At 34.9% G+C, this 18,076-nt stretch overlaps 2 protein-coding genes across 2 annotated transcripts; one reads left to right on the top strand and one right to left on the bottom strand.

Moving 5' to 3' along the window:
* Positions 1–311: 311 nt before the first annotated feature.
* On the bottom strand, positions 312–3,687 carry LOC110869270 (probable methyltransferase PMT15). The gene is made up of 6 exons (XM_022118562.2): positions 2,982–3,687; positions 1,880–2,090; positions 1,498–1,795; positions 973–1,365; positions 801–878; positions 312–710 (listed from the first exon to the last, which is right to left on the bottom strand). The coding sequence occupies exons 1-6, from the start codon at positions 3,681–3,683 to the stop codon at positions 479–481; spliced, it is 1,914 nt and encodes a 637-aa protein (XP_021974254.1). The 5' UTR covers positions 3,684–3,687; the 3' UTR covers positions 312–478.
* An 11,539-nt stretch (positions 3,688–15,226) lies between these two features.
* Positions 15,227–18,068, top strand: LOC110869269 (F-box protein PP2-A11). Its single transcript, XM_022118561.2, has 3 exons — positions 15,227–15,554; positions 15,651–15,766; positions 17,550–18,068. The coding sequence occupies exons 1-3, from the start codon at positions 15,246–15,248 to the stop codon at positions 17,950–17,952; spliced, it is 828 nt and encodes a 275-aa protein (XP_021974253.1). The 5' UTR covers positions 15,227–15,245; the 3' UTR covers positions 17,953–18,068.
* The last annotated feature ends 8 nt before the right edge of the window (positions 18,069–18,076 follow it).

Raw genomic sequence — 18,076 nt, 5'->3', positions numbered from 1 at the left:
AATCTCAGGAACTGAAAGTGTGCTTTAATATAACCTAAATTATTTTTCACTTTCATTCCACTAGGGGGATTAATATAACCTAAATTATTTTTCAGAGAATAAAACACCCCATCCTTCTTCGTTTTCTATTCTTGTTTATTTTTCAAAGAATAATTCCATTTCTAATACGCCAAAAAGATAAATTATCAAATAAAACAATTGTATAGAAAACAAATACAACATTTTTAATACAAAATAAAATAATAACATTTGATCCGTAGATTATTCGGCCGAGCACTAAAGTCTAAATTGACTTTTATATCTATTTAATATGCTATTAAAATAATATTCATACCAACATCTCTTTCAGTGATTCATGGTATTCAGATACAAAAAAACCAAACGGCACGTTATCAGAATTTATAATAATTAATTTAATATTGCAAAGAAAAAATATATTAAATACAAAATGAAAAACCGAAAAGAGCTATTTTGACTTTTAGGAACCTTGGTCAGAATCAGCTGGAGCAGTCCAATACAATTTAACAGCAAAAAGAAGCTTCTCTCTCACTAATGGCCCATCTTCATGGTCAACTATTTGACTTTCCCAGTTTAACCCTTCTGCAATTTTTTTAATTTTCACCAATAAATCCACGTCATCTCTTATTATCACACTTCCTTCTGGTCTTAATATTCTGTCCATTTCCAACATGATATCTTCCATCTCACATCTGTAACACACATTTAGAAAATATATATTTACACCGTAAGAACCTGTTACCAGAAAACTCACAGACTCGTAACTTATACAATTATGTTACCTGTCTTTGTATAAGGTAAAAACTGAATCCGCATGGATGAGGTCATATGTTCTAGGATAAGTCGACATTGCTTCGCACCTATGTAAAAACAATATTGTTATGTTAACAAAAAATTTACGCGTTTTGAATATGTTTTGTGTAGTAACGTATATGTAATTATAAAGCGTTATACCAGCTTTGATAAGTTCCAATGAGTCCACGCTCGTAAATTGCACCTAGCGTGTCGGCCTTGGCTTCAACCGGGACAATGTTCATGACCCATAAAGGATCTTCAACAAGTGAAGCCGCGAAACCACCTAAAAACGCGTTCATGTCAAGAAGATTACGGTATCTTCCCGGTTGACCAAGTTGACTATTTACAGTTTTGTAGTATGAAATTCTCTTCTTCCATAAAATAACGTCTTTTTGGAAAATTTCGGGTGTTACACCATCAATGCTTCCACTACTAACCCTAGGAGGCACCATGTCTAGTCTCTTAGGCCAGTTTGCTATTGCACCACCCGCAACTTCTTCTTCGTTTGATACTTCGGGCAATCGAGTTAAACATGTCTCTATGTCCGTATACCTATAAAATGATATTATTTTTTAGTTAAATTTTAAAAAATCATATAGTGAGCTGTTGGGCTAGTGACACCAGGTGTTTATCCCCACCAAAGTGATTTGTCAATGAAAAAAAGTAAAAAAAAAAAACACGAACCAAGCCGAATCAGGATTTTGGACGGGGCAAAAAGTCGGAGTTTGAGTGAATTTCGGACCCGTTTTACAATCTAAATGGTTGATTGGCTTTTGCCATATAGCAAGATCACCCTTTTGGACTAGTTTTTTCCAACAAAGACTCTTGGCAACTTTCTCAATTTGTGTTTGTTCCTCATTCAAATCCTCTTGTGTTCTCTCCCATCCTCTCCAATGGTTTTCCCAGTTAATCGGAGGCCCGGATAGGATCCAGTATCCACCAGGCCGAAGAACGCGATCCACTTCGATCAAGTATACTCCATCTATACGTAAACCATCCCATATTAGTATGTTAACAAATAACAAGTGTACATATAAGAATAAAAAGGTGGTGAGATGGAAATTACCATATTGACCCCATTGGATGAGACAACGAGAGCAATGAGCCATGTCGAAAGCCCTAGACGGATATGGAAGCCGCTTGGAGGCGATGACACCAATTAAAGCGGGAACACCTCGCTCTAACGCGAACTGGACTTGCGCTTCGTGTGTATCCCTTGGCGCAAACGACATCGCCATGATGTTACGTGACAAAAGATAAGCTCCCCAACTAGCTACCTAATTAACATTACATGATATTAGATTATTAGTTACACTTTCTTAAATAAAATATAAACCAAATACTAAATGAATCTTCAATAGAAATGTGGGGACAATGTAACAAAAATCTTCACAAAATGTTTGTGATGCAACTGTTTTGAATCAAGTTTACAACAGTTTATGTACCTAATATAATCCTACATGCAGATTTCAAAACTTAATTGTATACAAAAATATAAACTCACCATTAATTAATATGCCCCAACTGTAATCCAATAAATAAGTATTTCCTAAATTTAAACCTAAGATTGATCTTCAAATGACTAATATTCTAAAATGGCATATTTCATGTGGAGTGGCTAACAAGTAAATATGATAAGGGTGTAAGGGGTGCTCACCTAATAGGTGAGTCCCCTCTCTTACGCCAAACCAATCCTCGTGTGCCACGTCAACTTCCCTCTTAAACTCCTCTAACACCCTAAATTGATGGCGGCACTCCCCTCTTAGGTGAATTGGTTTTTTTTTAAAAAAAAAAGAAAAAAAAAGAAAAGCATTGATTGGTCCCCTCTCCCTCTCTCCTCTCTCTCTCCTCCCCCTCTCTTCGGCATCTCCTCACCCATTTCACTCCCTCTCTCTAACTCACCTAATGGATGGCAGCCCCCCCTAATCGGTTAATTGGGTCACCACATGGGGTTGCCGAAGGCACCCCGTGCACCCTAAAACACATAGTTTTGGAACATTGAAAAAACAGGTGTTGAAGACAGTTTACCTAAATAAAACCAAATATTCTTTATTATAATTACCAAATCTATACTAAATAAATAAATAAATAAATCCAAAACAAATTCCCGTTCATTCAACTTCAACCCGTGTAATATGCGTTTTTCTAAGTTAGTTTAATAAACTTACCCCACAACCCGTATCAATAGCGGTTCGAATAGATCCGTCGTTAAGATTGATGAGTTTCCCAATATCGTCGATATACGCATCGGCGCCATTGGGAAACATGGTCCCACCACCAGGGAACCTAAACCGGTCACCTTCAAATCTGATCCAATTCTGAACCGCTTTCTCCACGGTCAGATCCTTGTGTGGTACATTCGCGTACCACACAAGATCCCGGCTATCCGGCCACTTAAACGGGTTCTTATACCCGTAAGGGGCCGGAACCCGACACTTCAAAAGCTCGTGCTTCTCGGGACAATGCCGTTCGCGGTATATAAGCCGGTCACGTGGGAATTTCAATGATCTTTTTTGATCTTGACATGGTGTGTATTCGGAGAAGTTGTTGGGACATGGTGGGTAGGTTTTGATGACGACGTCGTTGACGGTGGCGGAGTGGTGGGTGGTGAAGTCTAGGTGTTTGTTTGAGTTGGTTTCGGTGGCGGTGTTGGTGTTGGTGGTGGTGGAGGGGCAGTTGATGGTGGTGGTGAGGGTGGAAGAGGGGGTGGTGGTGGCATGTGGTTGCCATGTGCCGAATAAGTAGAAGAAAGAACATAGGAAGATCACAAGACATGCTAGTACAACGTTGTCTTTACGGAGGAGATTGGTCGTGACGGCGGTGGTGGGTTTGGTGGTTGGGGTGTAGTACGGTGGGGTTTGTCCCGCCATATTGTTGAATGGTTTATTATGGGTTTCATGTTGTTTGAAGTTATATATAGAGACTGCGAGTTAACTCGTGGGTGGTGAGTTGACTCAGTGATACTTTGGAACGTGTATTTTTTTTTATCTTTTTTTGGGTAAGAGAAATGGAAGGTGGACTTGGGAAGGCCAGGCTGGGGGTTGGGCTGGGTCGTAATTAGTATATTTGATTTCCAATTTATTAACTATTTATAGCTTATTTTAGAGTAAACTGCAATTTTACCCCTTGAGTTTAGGGGTGATTGGCACCCTTACTCCCCTAAGGAAATAATTGCAATTTTACCCCCAACTGTTCACTGTTATGTCGCAACCTTACCCCCCGGCCTCAAATTTGTTGACTGATCTGTTGACTTGGTGGTGAAATGACTATTTTACCCTTTTATTTTACCCCCAACATTCCTGTTATGTTGCATAATTACCCCCCCACAGGTAAATTACTAAAATGCCCTTTCTTCTTCCCCCTATACTTTCTGTTAAGAAGCAATTTTACCCCCTAGGACATCCAAATCCCTTCCCGCCACCACCCAGATTTAATTCATTTGCAGCATATTGAATAACTTAATCGAAACCAATTAATAACTTATGATGCATATTGATGCAATTAATAACCCCTGTTCTTATGTTTTAATTTCTTTTATTGTCATGCCTTTATCTGGGTTTCTTTTGCTTCAACAGGGTGGTGCTAAGAAAGTCATCATCTCTGCTCCTAGCAAGGATGCTCCCATGTTTGTTGTGGGTGTCAACGAGAAGGAATATAAGCCCGATCTCGACATTGTTTCAAACGCTAGCTGCACAACCAACTGGCTCGCTCCACTCGCCAAGCTTAAGGTGAAAGACGAAAAGACCCTTCTCTTGGTGAGAAGCCAGTCACTGTTTTTGGCATCAGGTAACATCTAGAAGACTCTTTTTAGTTGCCTGTTTGGAGTCTTTTGTATTAGAACTGTTTAGCAAAATGTTTTGCCTTCTATTTGTATTTACAGTTCTGTTTGGTTTTTTTGTTCTATTTAGGAACCCAGAAGACATCCCATGGGGTGAAGCTGGTGCAGAATTTGTTGTGGAGTCAACCGGAGTCTTCACCAACAAGGACAAAGCTGCTGCTCACCTAAAGGTTTAATCCTCTGCAGACCCAAAACCAAAACGACAAAGGAAATTGACATACTAGAAAGGAATCGATCACGCACAACCATCACCCCAAACAGCAAACGTTACTTGAAAGGGCATACTAAAATCGAGCCAACAAAACCTTAATTTACCTTGCACTACTGATTTCCTGATTCACTCTGGACCTGAATTGTGAAACATCCACACACACGGTCTTAGAAAATGGAAACCCAAATCTTAACTGATCAATCAAGATCCACCGGTGACGATGCGGTTATCAAAGAATCTCTGAAACATCATCTTCACGGCAAACATCATCATCAAATCTCTGGTCATCACCTCCGTTCACCGTCACCGTTCCATCACCACCACCGAACAACCACATCGATCTCCGGTCATCTTCACCGTTCTCCGATCTCTTGTCTTCATCGTCATCGTTCTTAAGATTGTGGTGGCGGCTGTATTTTTAAAATTAGGGTTTTGGATTTATCAATAACGAAAAAGACAAGACTGGTTGTGGCGGGGGTGGTGATGATGGCGACGGTGATGGTTGTGGCGGCAGTGGTGGTTGTGGCGGGGGTGGTGATGATGGCGACGGTAAGGGCATTTTTCCTTTGAAGATGATGATGATAATTGATAATTTGAAGATGATGATGATGGAGGTTCAGATCTAGATCTGTTATTTGAAGATGATGATGATGATAATTTAATTTTATAAATAATAATAATAAAAATAATAATAATAATAAATATAGGGTAAGATTACTAAAATACCCTTACTTATAAGGGTCAAACTACCGTTGACTGACACCAGGGGTTAAGGTTGCGACATAACAGTGAACAGTGGGGGGTAAAATTGCAATTATTTCCTTAGGGGGGTAAGGGTGCCAATCACCCCTAACCTCAGGGGTAAAATTGCAGTTTACTCCTTATTTTATTCCAACCAGCAAAATTACCCGCGCCTTGCGGCAAGAGTTTGGTTGACATTAGTTCCGTTCATTACTACGGAAAGAGAAAAAAATAAAAATAAAGTCGAAAGAAAATTTATTGCAGTTCAGGGGCTGTTTGATAACTATGTAGAAGTTTAGGGTGTTAGAAGTAAACTCAGTAAACTACAAGGGGTGAAAGTGAAAGATCACTAAATGACAAAAAAGGACCGGTTATGAAAACGAAAGAGAACTCAAAAACAAACTCGAAAGAAAAGTTTATACACATTTAAGGGTTGTTTGATAGCTTTATTAAAGTTTAGGATGTAAAAAGTAAACTGAGTAAACTACAGGGAGTGAAAACGAAAAGTGACTAAATGATAAAAATTAACACTATTCGTCAATATACACCTTTTAATATATATAAATATAAGGATTTTTTTTACTTTAATTCATTTTATACAGAAAAGTTTGATGAAAAAAATGGAGGTTTTTTTATTAAATTTGGACACAATTAATAGATTTGTGTTTTCTTTTATAAGAATGGGCCAAGAATTTTATCAAATACAACTAAGATTGGTGAGACATCAATTCTCAAATAGAGCAATTTCAATAAATATTTTTATTTTTTTGTGACGATAACTTTTTTCAACGGGTTTTGTTTTAGTGTTGCTTTATTTTATTAATAGCTTTCAACGACGTTAGTTGTTTTGTTTTGTTAATATCTTTTTGAAGGCGTTAATTTCTTTTGTGATTTAACGTGTCGCAACACGCATAGGCACAATTATAGTTTTCAATAAATTAACACTGCAATTTCGTAATTTATATAATATTTTTTGTATAGCTCTCAAAACTGCATCCAAATTATTATACTTAAATATAACCTAAGGATATTGTTGGAGAAAGAGGAATTTTGTTTTTATTTTATATTAGAATGAATTTAAGGATTGGTCTAAACATGTTATTAATATATTATATTAGTACAGCATTGTGAGTATAACGTGGGGTGTATGAAAGAACAATAGCATGACCCCAAATATACAACAACGTTGCAACGACGTACAGAAAATCCTGTTAATTATTTTTTTTTATAAAATTGTTTATTTATTAATTATCCAATAAAGAATGGGTGGTTACGACCATCCAACAATAAACAATTTCTTTTGTCTTTTTTTATCAACATTTTCCCTCTTGGTTTTTTAAAACATCTTTAGGAAAAAAAAATACAATAGCATTACATTTTTGGAATTACCATTAAACGCAATTATTAATCCTATCAACTTAACATATCCTTTGGTTGTCTGTTTTTGTAATGGTTCAAGGGGTCTAATATTAAAACTAATATCAAATGTTTATGTTAGGGTATGAAGAATAAGTGAAGTTCCATTTAAAGGATAAGTCCACTAATAAAGTAAGAGTTAAGGGTCTCATCAGTTCGATTCTTGTTTTATTTGAATTTTTCTGGTCGAAACCAAAAACCGAATTCGGAAAGTTTACAACCGGACCGAAAACCAAATTTGACACCGTTCAGTGGCGAATCTTGAGATTTCCGACCGGGGGTGGAAGTCACCCAACCTAAAAATTTCTATAAAACCAGAGGGTCGAAAAAGTATATACCCAAAATATTCTATACGAAAACTACATACTCTCTACTACTGAGCGAAAAGTTCAGGGGGTTGGCAACCCCTCCCGCCCTACTTAAGCTGTGCCCATGGTTCGGTTTGAAACCAAATAATAAACACTCTAAGCATAGCATATATTTTTATATACTTCTTTTATGACTTTATAGCTTGTCCTTGTTTTATTGAGCGCGATGGGGACTGGATTGATGGTAACTTAGAAATTTGGGTTGCAAACAATGATTCGAATGATGATGGAAAAAGAGAATGATTGGTTCAATTATCCATCTTAACGACAGAAAAAGAATTGATCAAATTTAAAATAACTCGAATTTGTACCGTCAAATATCTGATTCTACTCGTTTCCAAACAAAACCTATGTCAAAACATAGACCAACTAAAATATACATAAAATAAGTACGAAAACGCATTATATTTGACTTGATTCATTGCTGAGAAAAAATTACGTCAAAACGGAAACAAATTTAGATTTATACCGAAACATGTTTAAAAAAAGCACGTCAGAAAATAGTATTTTTTTTAAGTTAAATAATGGTATCGTGTGTTACGACAGCGTTGAAACGTAAAGTAACTCAAACTTACATACCGTCTAGTGAAAACGTATTATATTTGATCCGACTCGTTTTGGAATAAACTTTATGACAAAACGTTGACCATATACGTAAAAACATAAACCAATTTGGATCTATACCGATACATACTTAAAAAGAAAAAAAAACAACAAAAAGAAAAGAAAAAAAAAACAAAAAAGAAAAGAAAAGAAAAGCAAATCACTCGCTACATTGATTTTGCTTTGGGAATTGTTAGCGTTTTTCTATACCAAATTTAGTTTTACTTTTGGTGAATTAGAGATGATCTTAAAATCGTAGCTAAACTCGTTCATGAGCTTCAAACGGGACCGGTACATATTCGGTCGGTCCCTGCGTGGTCGGATTGATGGGTCAGTTAAGAAATTAGATTGGGCCAGACCAGTTAATGAATATGGAATGTAAGTATGTAACCTTTTTGGGCTGCATTTGTTTTTGTTTGAACTTTTTTAGGACTATAACTATTTGGGCTCTAGCTTCATTTCCAGTTGCACAATTTTTTTTCCGGTTTGGGGTCAGGGATGAAGTTGTGATCCGGTACATATCATACTAATTGTGAAAACTGTGAGAACAGTTTTATGAAGTTGTGATCCAGTACAAACCATGCTAATTGTAAAAAGTGCAAGGATAAGTCTGTGTCATCTAAATTTTTAATCAATGAATTGAATTGATTACACATCACTTTTTAGCATTATTATGTCAATTAGTAATTTTAAATGTATTTTAGCAATTGTTCAATCTATATTAAATAAAAAGATTAATATTGAATTTTTTTCTTATGTTGACTTTTCCTACAACTTCCACCAATTTTTTTTTTTTAAATAAAATAACTTTTACATATCTTACTATTATTTTTTTTAAAGTACATCATAAAATCAAGCATTTTTTTCTATCTATAATATGTGTATAACATTGCCATGTGTTTATTTAAAAGACATTTTTTAAAGTACTAGCTTGTGTTGGTCGGTTTCGAACATGTCAAAACAGTTTGTTTGTGTTGGTCGGTTTCGAACATGTTAATTATGTTTGTACTAGCTTCGAACTTGTTTTGTGCTAGTTTGGAATAGAAACCTGTTTGTGTTGCTTGTGCTGATGTCAATATGATCATAATCAGAACATAATTGATATGTAGTCCTGTTTGTGTTGCTTGTGTTGATGTCAATATGATCATAATCACAACATAATTGATATGTAGTCAGCACATAAATGTATACAAGCTTCATACATATTTATCTTATCACCACATTTTTGAAGAATGAGTGCATCAATTTATTAAATAAAAGACGCTAGCCATTGTTCATACCCTAGCCATTGTTCGTCGTTTGATACTTCGATTGGGGATTTGGGGGTTTGTCGCTTCGACAAGGGGCTACTACCGAATTTATGTTATTAGTAATACAAAAGTCTTAAATTAAACTCCCAAATACATTGATTTATTATTAAAAAAAATCTATAACCTCTTCATACTTTACAAATAGTAACAACTTAATTCATCATCCTCATTTTTTTTCTCGATTTTTTTTTTTTTTTTTTTTTTTTTTTTGCAAAGTGGCTCATATGGCACCACTGTAATTAACCCAAGCCACAGGAGCAATTTAATATAAACGTGAGCCTTTGTCAACATAATAAGTGATAAACGGCCACGAATGCATACATGTCATCAACATTATTATTTTTTTTTTTAACAGCGATATCTGTGATTAATAGAAAAGGGTTAGCAAAGATCATAAAACCCGAGTCATCAACATTGATACGGAAGATATATCTAGACAATAATTAAATCAATAAAATACTCGAAAATTATCATCATCGATATATGTATAGCATGCTATAAGCCTATAAATACCCCCAAAACCCACCATATTATTTTTCTGAATCTTTTAACACAAAAACTGTTCCCAAATTCACACAAAAATCAACAAGATCGAGTAATCAACAACTCATTTTAAAAGGCATCAAGAGGAAATAAATCTTTACTTTTCTGTGCAGTTTAGCTTGATTTGAGGAGGATTGTTCGAGAAGATATCGATTTGCTGCATATGTCCTTAGGCTTTTAGAAAGGTATGCTTCTTGTTGAAATCTAAACAATTTAAGAATTTAAGAATAAGGCTTCAAAGCTTTAGAGTTGGGCCTTTTAAGTTTCAATTTGGGCCATTACACTTGGGCACTTCGGGCTTCGGCTAAAATAAGAAAATTACAAACACTACTTGTTTGCCAAACGGTGGGCACAGGCCTACCCTCCATACAAGGTGTATCCGCCACCATTTAGCGAAGGTTTTTGCGTCGGATTCCAAGCCCGCTTAGCGATAGGTTCAAGGATCACATAACAAGTTTACAACGACTGTTGATGGATACTTTTATTAGTTTAGTAACGTAATTAATTATTTTTATTTAAAAATATTTACCGATAGAACTGGCAACGGCTTGTTTTAATTATTTAATGAATAGCAATCGCAAAGTCAAGTCGCTATTCTATACCATCGCAACTAGGCATTCCAGTTTTGACTGGGTGGTAGAGACTCTTGCCTTTTAGGGAGAAGGCTATGGTTTAGTTCTTGGCGTAGAAGATTAGGATTAACTGTTGTAATTTAGGAGTAAGGTTTTTCTAACATTCGTTGTTCAAAAAATAATAATAATGTGGCAACTAGCGACTTACTAGTTTCCATTTACCGTTACAAAATAATGTCGTCATCTTGCCTTTCTTTAGTAATGTTTGATAAATTACATACATAAATATAGAAACACCTAAAGATATTTAAATAGAAGTATATGGTTGCTAAAACCTAAAAAGGTTTAGTAAAATATAATAGGAATATTGAATTTTAATAATCACACTATTTTTTGTTGGCTGTCAACAGTCTTAATTTCAAAAATAACCACTGGCAGTCTCAACTATTAACATATTGGCCTCCAATGGACCCTTACTAACAGAACCCTAACGCCATTAGTCTCTGGTTGCCGGAAAAATGTTTTTGGCCGGAAAACTCAACCTTTTCGTCACAAACCTCTTTGTAACCTTATTACGGACCTTTAGGAACCTTTTTTTAGTAAAAGCCACAATTATTGAGGTTGCCGGAAAAGTTCTTTTTCGTCGGAAAACGTCATTTTGGCCAAAAAACTCAACTTTTTGGCCGGAAAACTCAACATTTTCATCCAAACCTCTTTGTAACCTTAGATCGGACCTTTAGGAACCTTTTTCTGGCCAAAAACGTTTTTTCCGGCGATTGAAGATTAACGGCGTTAGGGTTCTATTAGTCAGTGTCCATTGGAGACCAATATGTTAATAGTTGGGACTGGCAGTGGTTATTTTTAGGTTGGAACTATTGGCGGCCAACGGCGAATTGTTGAGATTATGAAAATCCAATATTCCAATACAATATGTGTTATTTCATAGTATGCTAAAAGATCTATCTCGTTTATGAAAACAATATTTACAAGTTAAACATCATGCTAAAACATAACATATATGGGCATATGGCTACTCACCTAATCGATTATAAACTGAAATCAACCCAAGTTGAATTCCCATTTAGGTTTTGACCTTGTTGTTAGAGAGTGAATTTGGTAGGGACAGCCGTTGAAAAGACATACCATATGGGTTTCACATGATTCATGTGGTTGTTTTTTAAGCCTAAAATATAGCAAAACATGGCGATATTGTTCAAGTCATTAATACACGTCTTGAAATTTGATTTTTTTTTTCTTTTTTTTTTCTATTTCACATGACAAAAAAAACACTAAACTAGGAATTACCCATAACTTTAGTTGCTTGAGATCGGAATTGAAGTCCTTTGTTAATTGGAAAATACTGGTTCAAGCTTAATTAAAGACCATTTTAATTTGTAAAAGCAAATAATGAGCAAGAGACTAGAGACTGAATAAAACTATAGAAAAATGTTTAAATACAAAGGTTGTTAACGTATGTACTAAGTGAAAAAAAAAGTACATATAAAGTGAATTTTTTTTTTAAAGTTGCGTTGTTTTGAATTTTTATTTCCTTCATGCATAATTTTTATGCGTTATTTTGATTTCCTTTATATGTAATTTTGAGTTTTTTCATGCGTAATTACTTTTTACACTTTGTACGTTAGGGGAGGATCATTTGAGCACTATTTTCATGACCAGACCGGACGTCAAACCAGTGTGCTTACTGGTCCGTACTGGTTGGACCGGTCGAACCGGATTTAAGAACCGGACTATCTATCTATCTATATATATATATATATTATAAGAAGAATACCCATGATGTTATAGCTTGATGGTCTAAGACTGAGTAACACAAAATTATTTGATTTTATATTAAATAATATATTATATGTATTACGTAGACAAATAGTCTTCAAAGCCCGACTAACGTTTTAATAAATACTAGCTTCTATTAGGTTTTTTAACTAGGCGCCATATTAAAATTTCAAAAGCCCAGCTAGTACAAAAACAAATAGGGCAACCATCTTTGTTTCTCTTTTTTGTCGTCATCTTCTAACACTGGTATCAACCTAGCAAAGCAATGATGTTCAATTGACGCAGATCTAGAGGTGTGTGTACACTATTCGTATCAGCGTGACAACATATCACCGGAGATAGAGCTCATCTCACTGCCGGAATATTGAACCGTCATCTTCCAACCCCGGTTTCCCGGTTCAACCATCGGCCGCCGGTTACTTCACAAACGGCTCGAAGGGGATGACTGGACCCTGGCACCACCGGCCTCCGGTTGAACCGGCCGGACTGGCCGATCCGGTTGTCAAAACCTTGCATTTAAGAAAAAAATTAAAGTGAAAAAAAAACAAAGAGTATAAAAGTAAAACATTAAATATTTTTTCTGTCATTCCATTAGTTATACACTATATTTTTTTCTCTCATTCCATTGGCTAGAAACAGTTCTAATACACTTCAAAACTGATTTATACACAACGGTTTAAAGTCTTCGATTTAACGACGATTAATTATCATAAAAAATAAGAATTTCTGAAAGATGTGAATGCTAATTAAATGGATTAGTGGCCATTGTGTTTGAATTAGGTGTGATACGCCAACTATCATCTCAAATATTGTTCTTCCCCCAAAATCCATGAAACTATAAATATATGTTTGCTTAAAAATGCCATTGGCCCTTCTTATCGCAATAATTTAGCAAATCTTTATCTTTATACATCTAATATTTCATTAATGATGGTGTTAACAGGTAAGACAACTTTCACGACCTTTCCATATCTATCAAATGGTCCCTACTTCACCAAGTTCTCACTTAATAAAATTTAATTAAAAGAATAAAATATTTAAATGTGATCGGGAAGTTTATGTAAAATAATTAGTGTACTAAGGGTGTAAGGGGTGCTCACCTAAGAGGTGAGTCCCCTCTCTTACGCCCAACCAACCAACTAGTGCCACGTCAACTCCCCTCTAATACTCCCCTAATACCCCTTTTTGATGGCGGCACTCCCCTCTTAGGTGATTTGGTTTTTTATTTAAAAAAAAAAAAAAGTTTTCATTGGTTGAAAATGATGATGGCCCCACCTTCTCTCTCTACCCTCTTCGGTGTCTCCCCACCGGAATTGGTCCCCGAAATGGCTCCCCTCTTTGTTGGCATCACCCTTCCCGCTCGGCAACCCACTCCCCGATTCCCCTTCCCGCATACACCCCGGATACCCTAAATATATATCATGAATAAAAACAAAGAACATATGGGGGATTGATGTTATGGTTCCAATCATTCGGTGACTCTGCGGTGTCAGTGAAAGCATGTTCAATAAACATGGTTATATTCACACATATGGAGGATTGACTTGTATATACGAACAATGTACGAGTCGTTGTCGGTTTCTCTCCCATAATTTGCATGCATTCATATCATATCCAATCCCATTGGTTAGTTTTTATAAATATTTAACTTTTTTTTAACGACAAACTCACTCAGCTACTAAAATCTAACCGTAAGTTTACATTGTTGTTCACCACGACCACGGGCCTAATATCCGAACCACTTAAGAGACAACGCCTTCCAACACTTCTTGGTATCACCGGACTCAGGGTTTATTCAAGATGAGTAATATAAAATAAGGGTTTTTGGACCCTGCTTCTCTACGGCCTGAAGTTCTAGAAAAAAAGTTTACATGTATGTATAAAGATCACACACAAATTATAGGACCGAAGCAAATTTTGTGACGAAAATACCACGTATTCGTTATCTGCTTTGGACTCCTAACAAGCCTGAGGCGGCCTGACTCACAAACCCTTTTGATATAAATAAATGGAGTAGAATGTCATTCTCGTCCCTGAGGTTTGACCACTTTGGAGACTTTCGTCCTTGATGTGCTATTTCCATCCAAAAAGTCTGAAATCTTGTTATTTTCATCTATGTGAACCAAATTTCGAGGGACGAAAGTCGCAAAAATTTATCGAACTCAAGTATGAAAATGAGAATAAAATGCAAACCTAAAAAGACTCAAATGCACAAATAAATAACTTTAGATAGAACAAGCAAAATTTACTAAACCTTAGAGATAATTTTGGCATTTTACTCAAATATATGACTAAAACTTGAAGGGGTTGGACAGATCCTAACACTTAAAAATTGTAAAATTAGCACATATTAAAACAATACATACATACATACATAAAAGTAATATTTTTGAATTATATTAGCACATGAAAATCAATCAACATAATTGATTTTACCACATATATGAATGATATCAACAACTTTTTTTATGAAAAATTATATCAGCAGCACATTAAAAACAAAAGAAAGATCTATATAAAAAATTAATTGCTTCTTAATATAGTTATAGAGAATTTAATATAATTGATATTATTTAAATTATTATTTTATCATTTCTTTACATATTATTAGTTGGATGATACATGACTTTAAATTGTTCTTGTAATTTGTATAGGTGGTTTGTATTTGATTTACTCCAAAACCTGAATTCAAACTTGTAAGAACATTTCAATTATTTGAATAAAACGACGCAAGCAAGTGTGTTTTAAATATAAACTTGACATGTTACCCAAATAGTAATCCTAATGTTTTTATATAACAAAATATAAATGAAAAACATCAACTCTCATAATTAAATAACATTTTTGTTGATTATGATATCTAAAAGCTTATTAAAAAAAACAATAGGGATACTGTATGCAAGTTAATATAATAAGATATCGTGATCCACGTTGGTCAATAACATCTCTAACCTTTCTCACATATATATACACTCTTTCTTATAAAATCAACATATCAAAGAATTAACATCCTTCACTGTTCTTTTTTTCTTTTCAATGGGGTCTGGATTTTCTACATCTAACAATGAAGGATCTGGGGCGGTCGGTCTAGGAGACTTACCGGAGAACTGTCTAGCGATGGTTCTCGGCTATTTAGACCCAACGGATATTTGTAACTTGGCAAGAGTCAATCGAGCTTTTCACCGCGCATCATCAGCTGATTTTATATGGGAACCGAAGTTACCCGAAAATTATAGGATTCTTTCGGAAAAACTTATGTTTTATGGAGGGAGTTCCGAGTGTTTGGGAAAGAAAGATATCTATGCTGGATTGTGTAGTCCTGTTAGATTTTCTAGTGGTACAAAGGTATGTATGATCTTTTTGTCTCTAATTATTAATACTTTCACACACATATTGTTAAGACAAATTAGAGAGGGTATTAATGGAGGTGTGGTGATGCAGGAAGTGTGGATGGAGAAAGGAGGGGGGATTTGCATGTTGGCTTCTTGGAAGGGGATGAAGATAACAGGCATTGATGATAGGAGATATTGGAGCCATGTCCCTTCTCTGCAATCAAGGTTTCATTTTTCTTCCATTTTATTTTAATTATAAAATATTTCAATGATTAACAAATTTACTTTCATGGAAAAACCTAGTATTTTATAACGATTTCGGTCAATTGCCTCTTGGTCTAGTGGCGCCAGGTGTTTATCCTCGTGGAAGTGATGCAGGATCAAGTTTCAAAAAATAGGCAATAGTGGATTTTAATTAGGAGTAGATTTCAGAGGGTGTGTGTTTGGCGTTCAAAAAATAATTGTGAGGATTTTCCAATCGATGATTAATTATCATTGGTATGATTATTTGGAAAGCGCCATGAACATAACTTTCTTCTCCTTTCTCATCCACATCAGCTTCACGAGATTATTGGATTTCTAAAAAAATGAGTCATTAGAAGTGATATAATAGTGCAATAATTATAGTCAGATTAAATCATTCTTAGAACTAAGTTTGGCGCGATGTTAGAGTTCTACTCTAAGCGGATCAAGCCAAACTACAACGAAAACTTAAAAGAATTATCAAATAGTTTTAGTTTATCTTAATTTCTATAACTATTGCTGCTTGTTGTTGCCATTATTATTGTTGTTATTGTTCATATTACGTGTGCGTTGAATCTTCATGTTTATAATACGTAGTTGTAAGCTCTAGCCGACTTGTGAATGTAGTACAATAAAGGTTGATACATGAGGTTGGCTCGAGTAAGCTCAGGCTCGCTGCGCCTCATAGAGTTGTTTTCAAATACTAAAAGAATTAAAATGGAACCCAAAGCTTGCTTATTTACTTTTAATCAATGTTTAAAACTTATTTTAGAGATTAATTATACTTGTAAACTTCTTGACTATGTTTAGGTTATTGTGCATTAGTCAAAAGATAACTTGCTGGAAATAATTAACGTTGTTGCATGGATTAGTATTTGATCGAACAATCAGGCCATATGTTATTATATTATTATGTCCATACACTCCTACATTCTTGACATGCATTGAACAAAATACGCATAAATTATTAAGTTTATATTAATAAATGGCAAATTGGAAAATAATAATCCCACCATTGTGAAATTGGCCAATAATAATCCCAAGTCACGAATTAGCCAATAATAATCCCACCTCGTCCATTTTTGGAAAATAATACTCCAAATGCTGACGTGGCACTTTTGTCGTTTAGTGACTGTGGATTATTATTTTCCAAAAATGGACGAGGTGGGATTATTATTGGCTAATTCCTGACTTGGGATTATTATTGGCCAATTTCACAATGGTGGGATTATTATTTTCCAATTTGCCCTTTCTAAATTACATTTTTCCTTTTTTGAATTTTGGTCTTATTTAATTAATGAAAAAAATATTTTGTGTTAGTTTGTGAATTGAACATACCCAATAATATCTGACAGCTTGCTTCATATGGATAGCCATCGAAATGAATCCTCTTAAATTCAAAACCCAATGAACATATTAATAGTCAACTGTTACTTTGTTGCTTATTGTTTTAGTCATATCATTATTGGGACCTTAAAGTTTGTTTAGATTTTTTAAACTTATAAAAAATTAGTAATGTGTAAAATACTATTATGATCTTTATGTACATTCAAAAGTTGACTTTCTCAAACATATTCTGGCTTTGCATCTAACGTTTTATAAAGGATTTGTCCGAAGATATATCTCATTCTTGATTTATAACAAATTGATACCCACACTCCACCCTTTACCTTTCGTCCAAGATATTGAAAGTCAATTATTTTATATAATTAATGTTGTTAAGCGCACATTACTAAAGTATTTGATCATGATTATTAAATTGTAGATTTCACACAATTGCGTATCTTCATCAAATATGGTGGTTGGAAGTAGAAGGAGACTTGGAGTTTGAATTTCCAGCCGGTAGTTATAGCCTTTTCTTTCGTCTTCAACTCGGAAGACCACCCAAGGGGCAATACAAGACCACTCAACATGTTCATGGTTGGAACATCAAGCCCGTTCGGTTCCAGTTTTCTGTATCCAACGGCGAGCATGCTACATCTCAACATTTTCTAAACGAGTCAGGGAAATGGCAACGGTGTCATGTTGGGGATTTTGTCATCCAGAGTTCGTATAAACCTACAAAAATCAACTTCTCCATGACACAAATTGATTGTACTCACCAGAAAGGTGGTTTGGCTTTAGATTCTGTGTTCATATGCCCCAAAAAACTTGACCTAGTACGGTGACATGCAAGATGTATTGTTTTCTTAAGACATGTAATTTTAATTTTTTCATATGTTATCGGATAATGGATTGAGAAAATTGATGTAATATTTTCCTAAGACATGTAAGTTTTTGGTCATATGTTAT

The sequence above is a fragment of the Helianthus annuus genome, chromosome 7 (genome assembly GCF_002127325.2).
Source record: "Helianthus annuus cultivar XRQ/B chromosome 7, HanXRQr2.0-SUNRISE, whole genome shotgun sequence".
Lineage (NCBI taxonomy): Eukaryota > Viridiplantae > Streptophyta > Magnoliopsida > Asterales > Asteraceae > Helianthus > Helianthus annuus.
This window is presented reverse-complemented; position numbering and strand designations above follow the sequence as displayed.

Bases quoted from the DNA above. Each gene is read 5' to 3' on its own strand.
- LOC110869270 (XM_022118562.2), bottom strand. From the start codon at position 3,683: ATGGCGGGACAAACCCCACCGTACTACACCCCAACCACCAAACCCACC. The intron at 1,796-1,879 runs GTAATTTCCATC...GTTTACGTATAG, and splicing joins CATCCAATGGGGTCAATATG to ATGGAGTATACTTGATCGAA. The intron at 1,366-1,497 runs GTTCGTGTTTTT...ATCATTTTATAG, and splicing joins CAAAATCCTGATTCGGCTTG to GTATACGGACATAGAGACAT.
- LOC110869269 (XM_022118561.2), top strand. From the start codon at position 15,246: ATGGGGTCTGGATTTTCTACATCTAACAATGAAGGATCTGGGGCGGTC. The intron at 15,555-15,650 runs GTATGTATGATC...GTGGTGATGCAG, and splicing joins GATTTTCTAGTGGTACAAAG to GAAGTGTGGATGGAGAAAGG. The intron at 15,767-17,549 runs GTTTCATTTTTC...ATTAAATTGTAG, and splicing joins GTCCCTTCTCTGCAATCAAG to ATTTCACACAATTGCGTATC.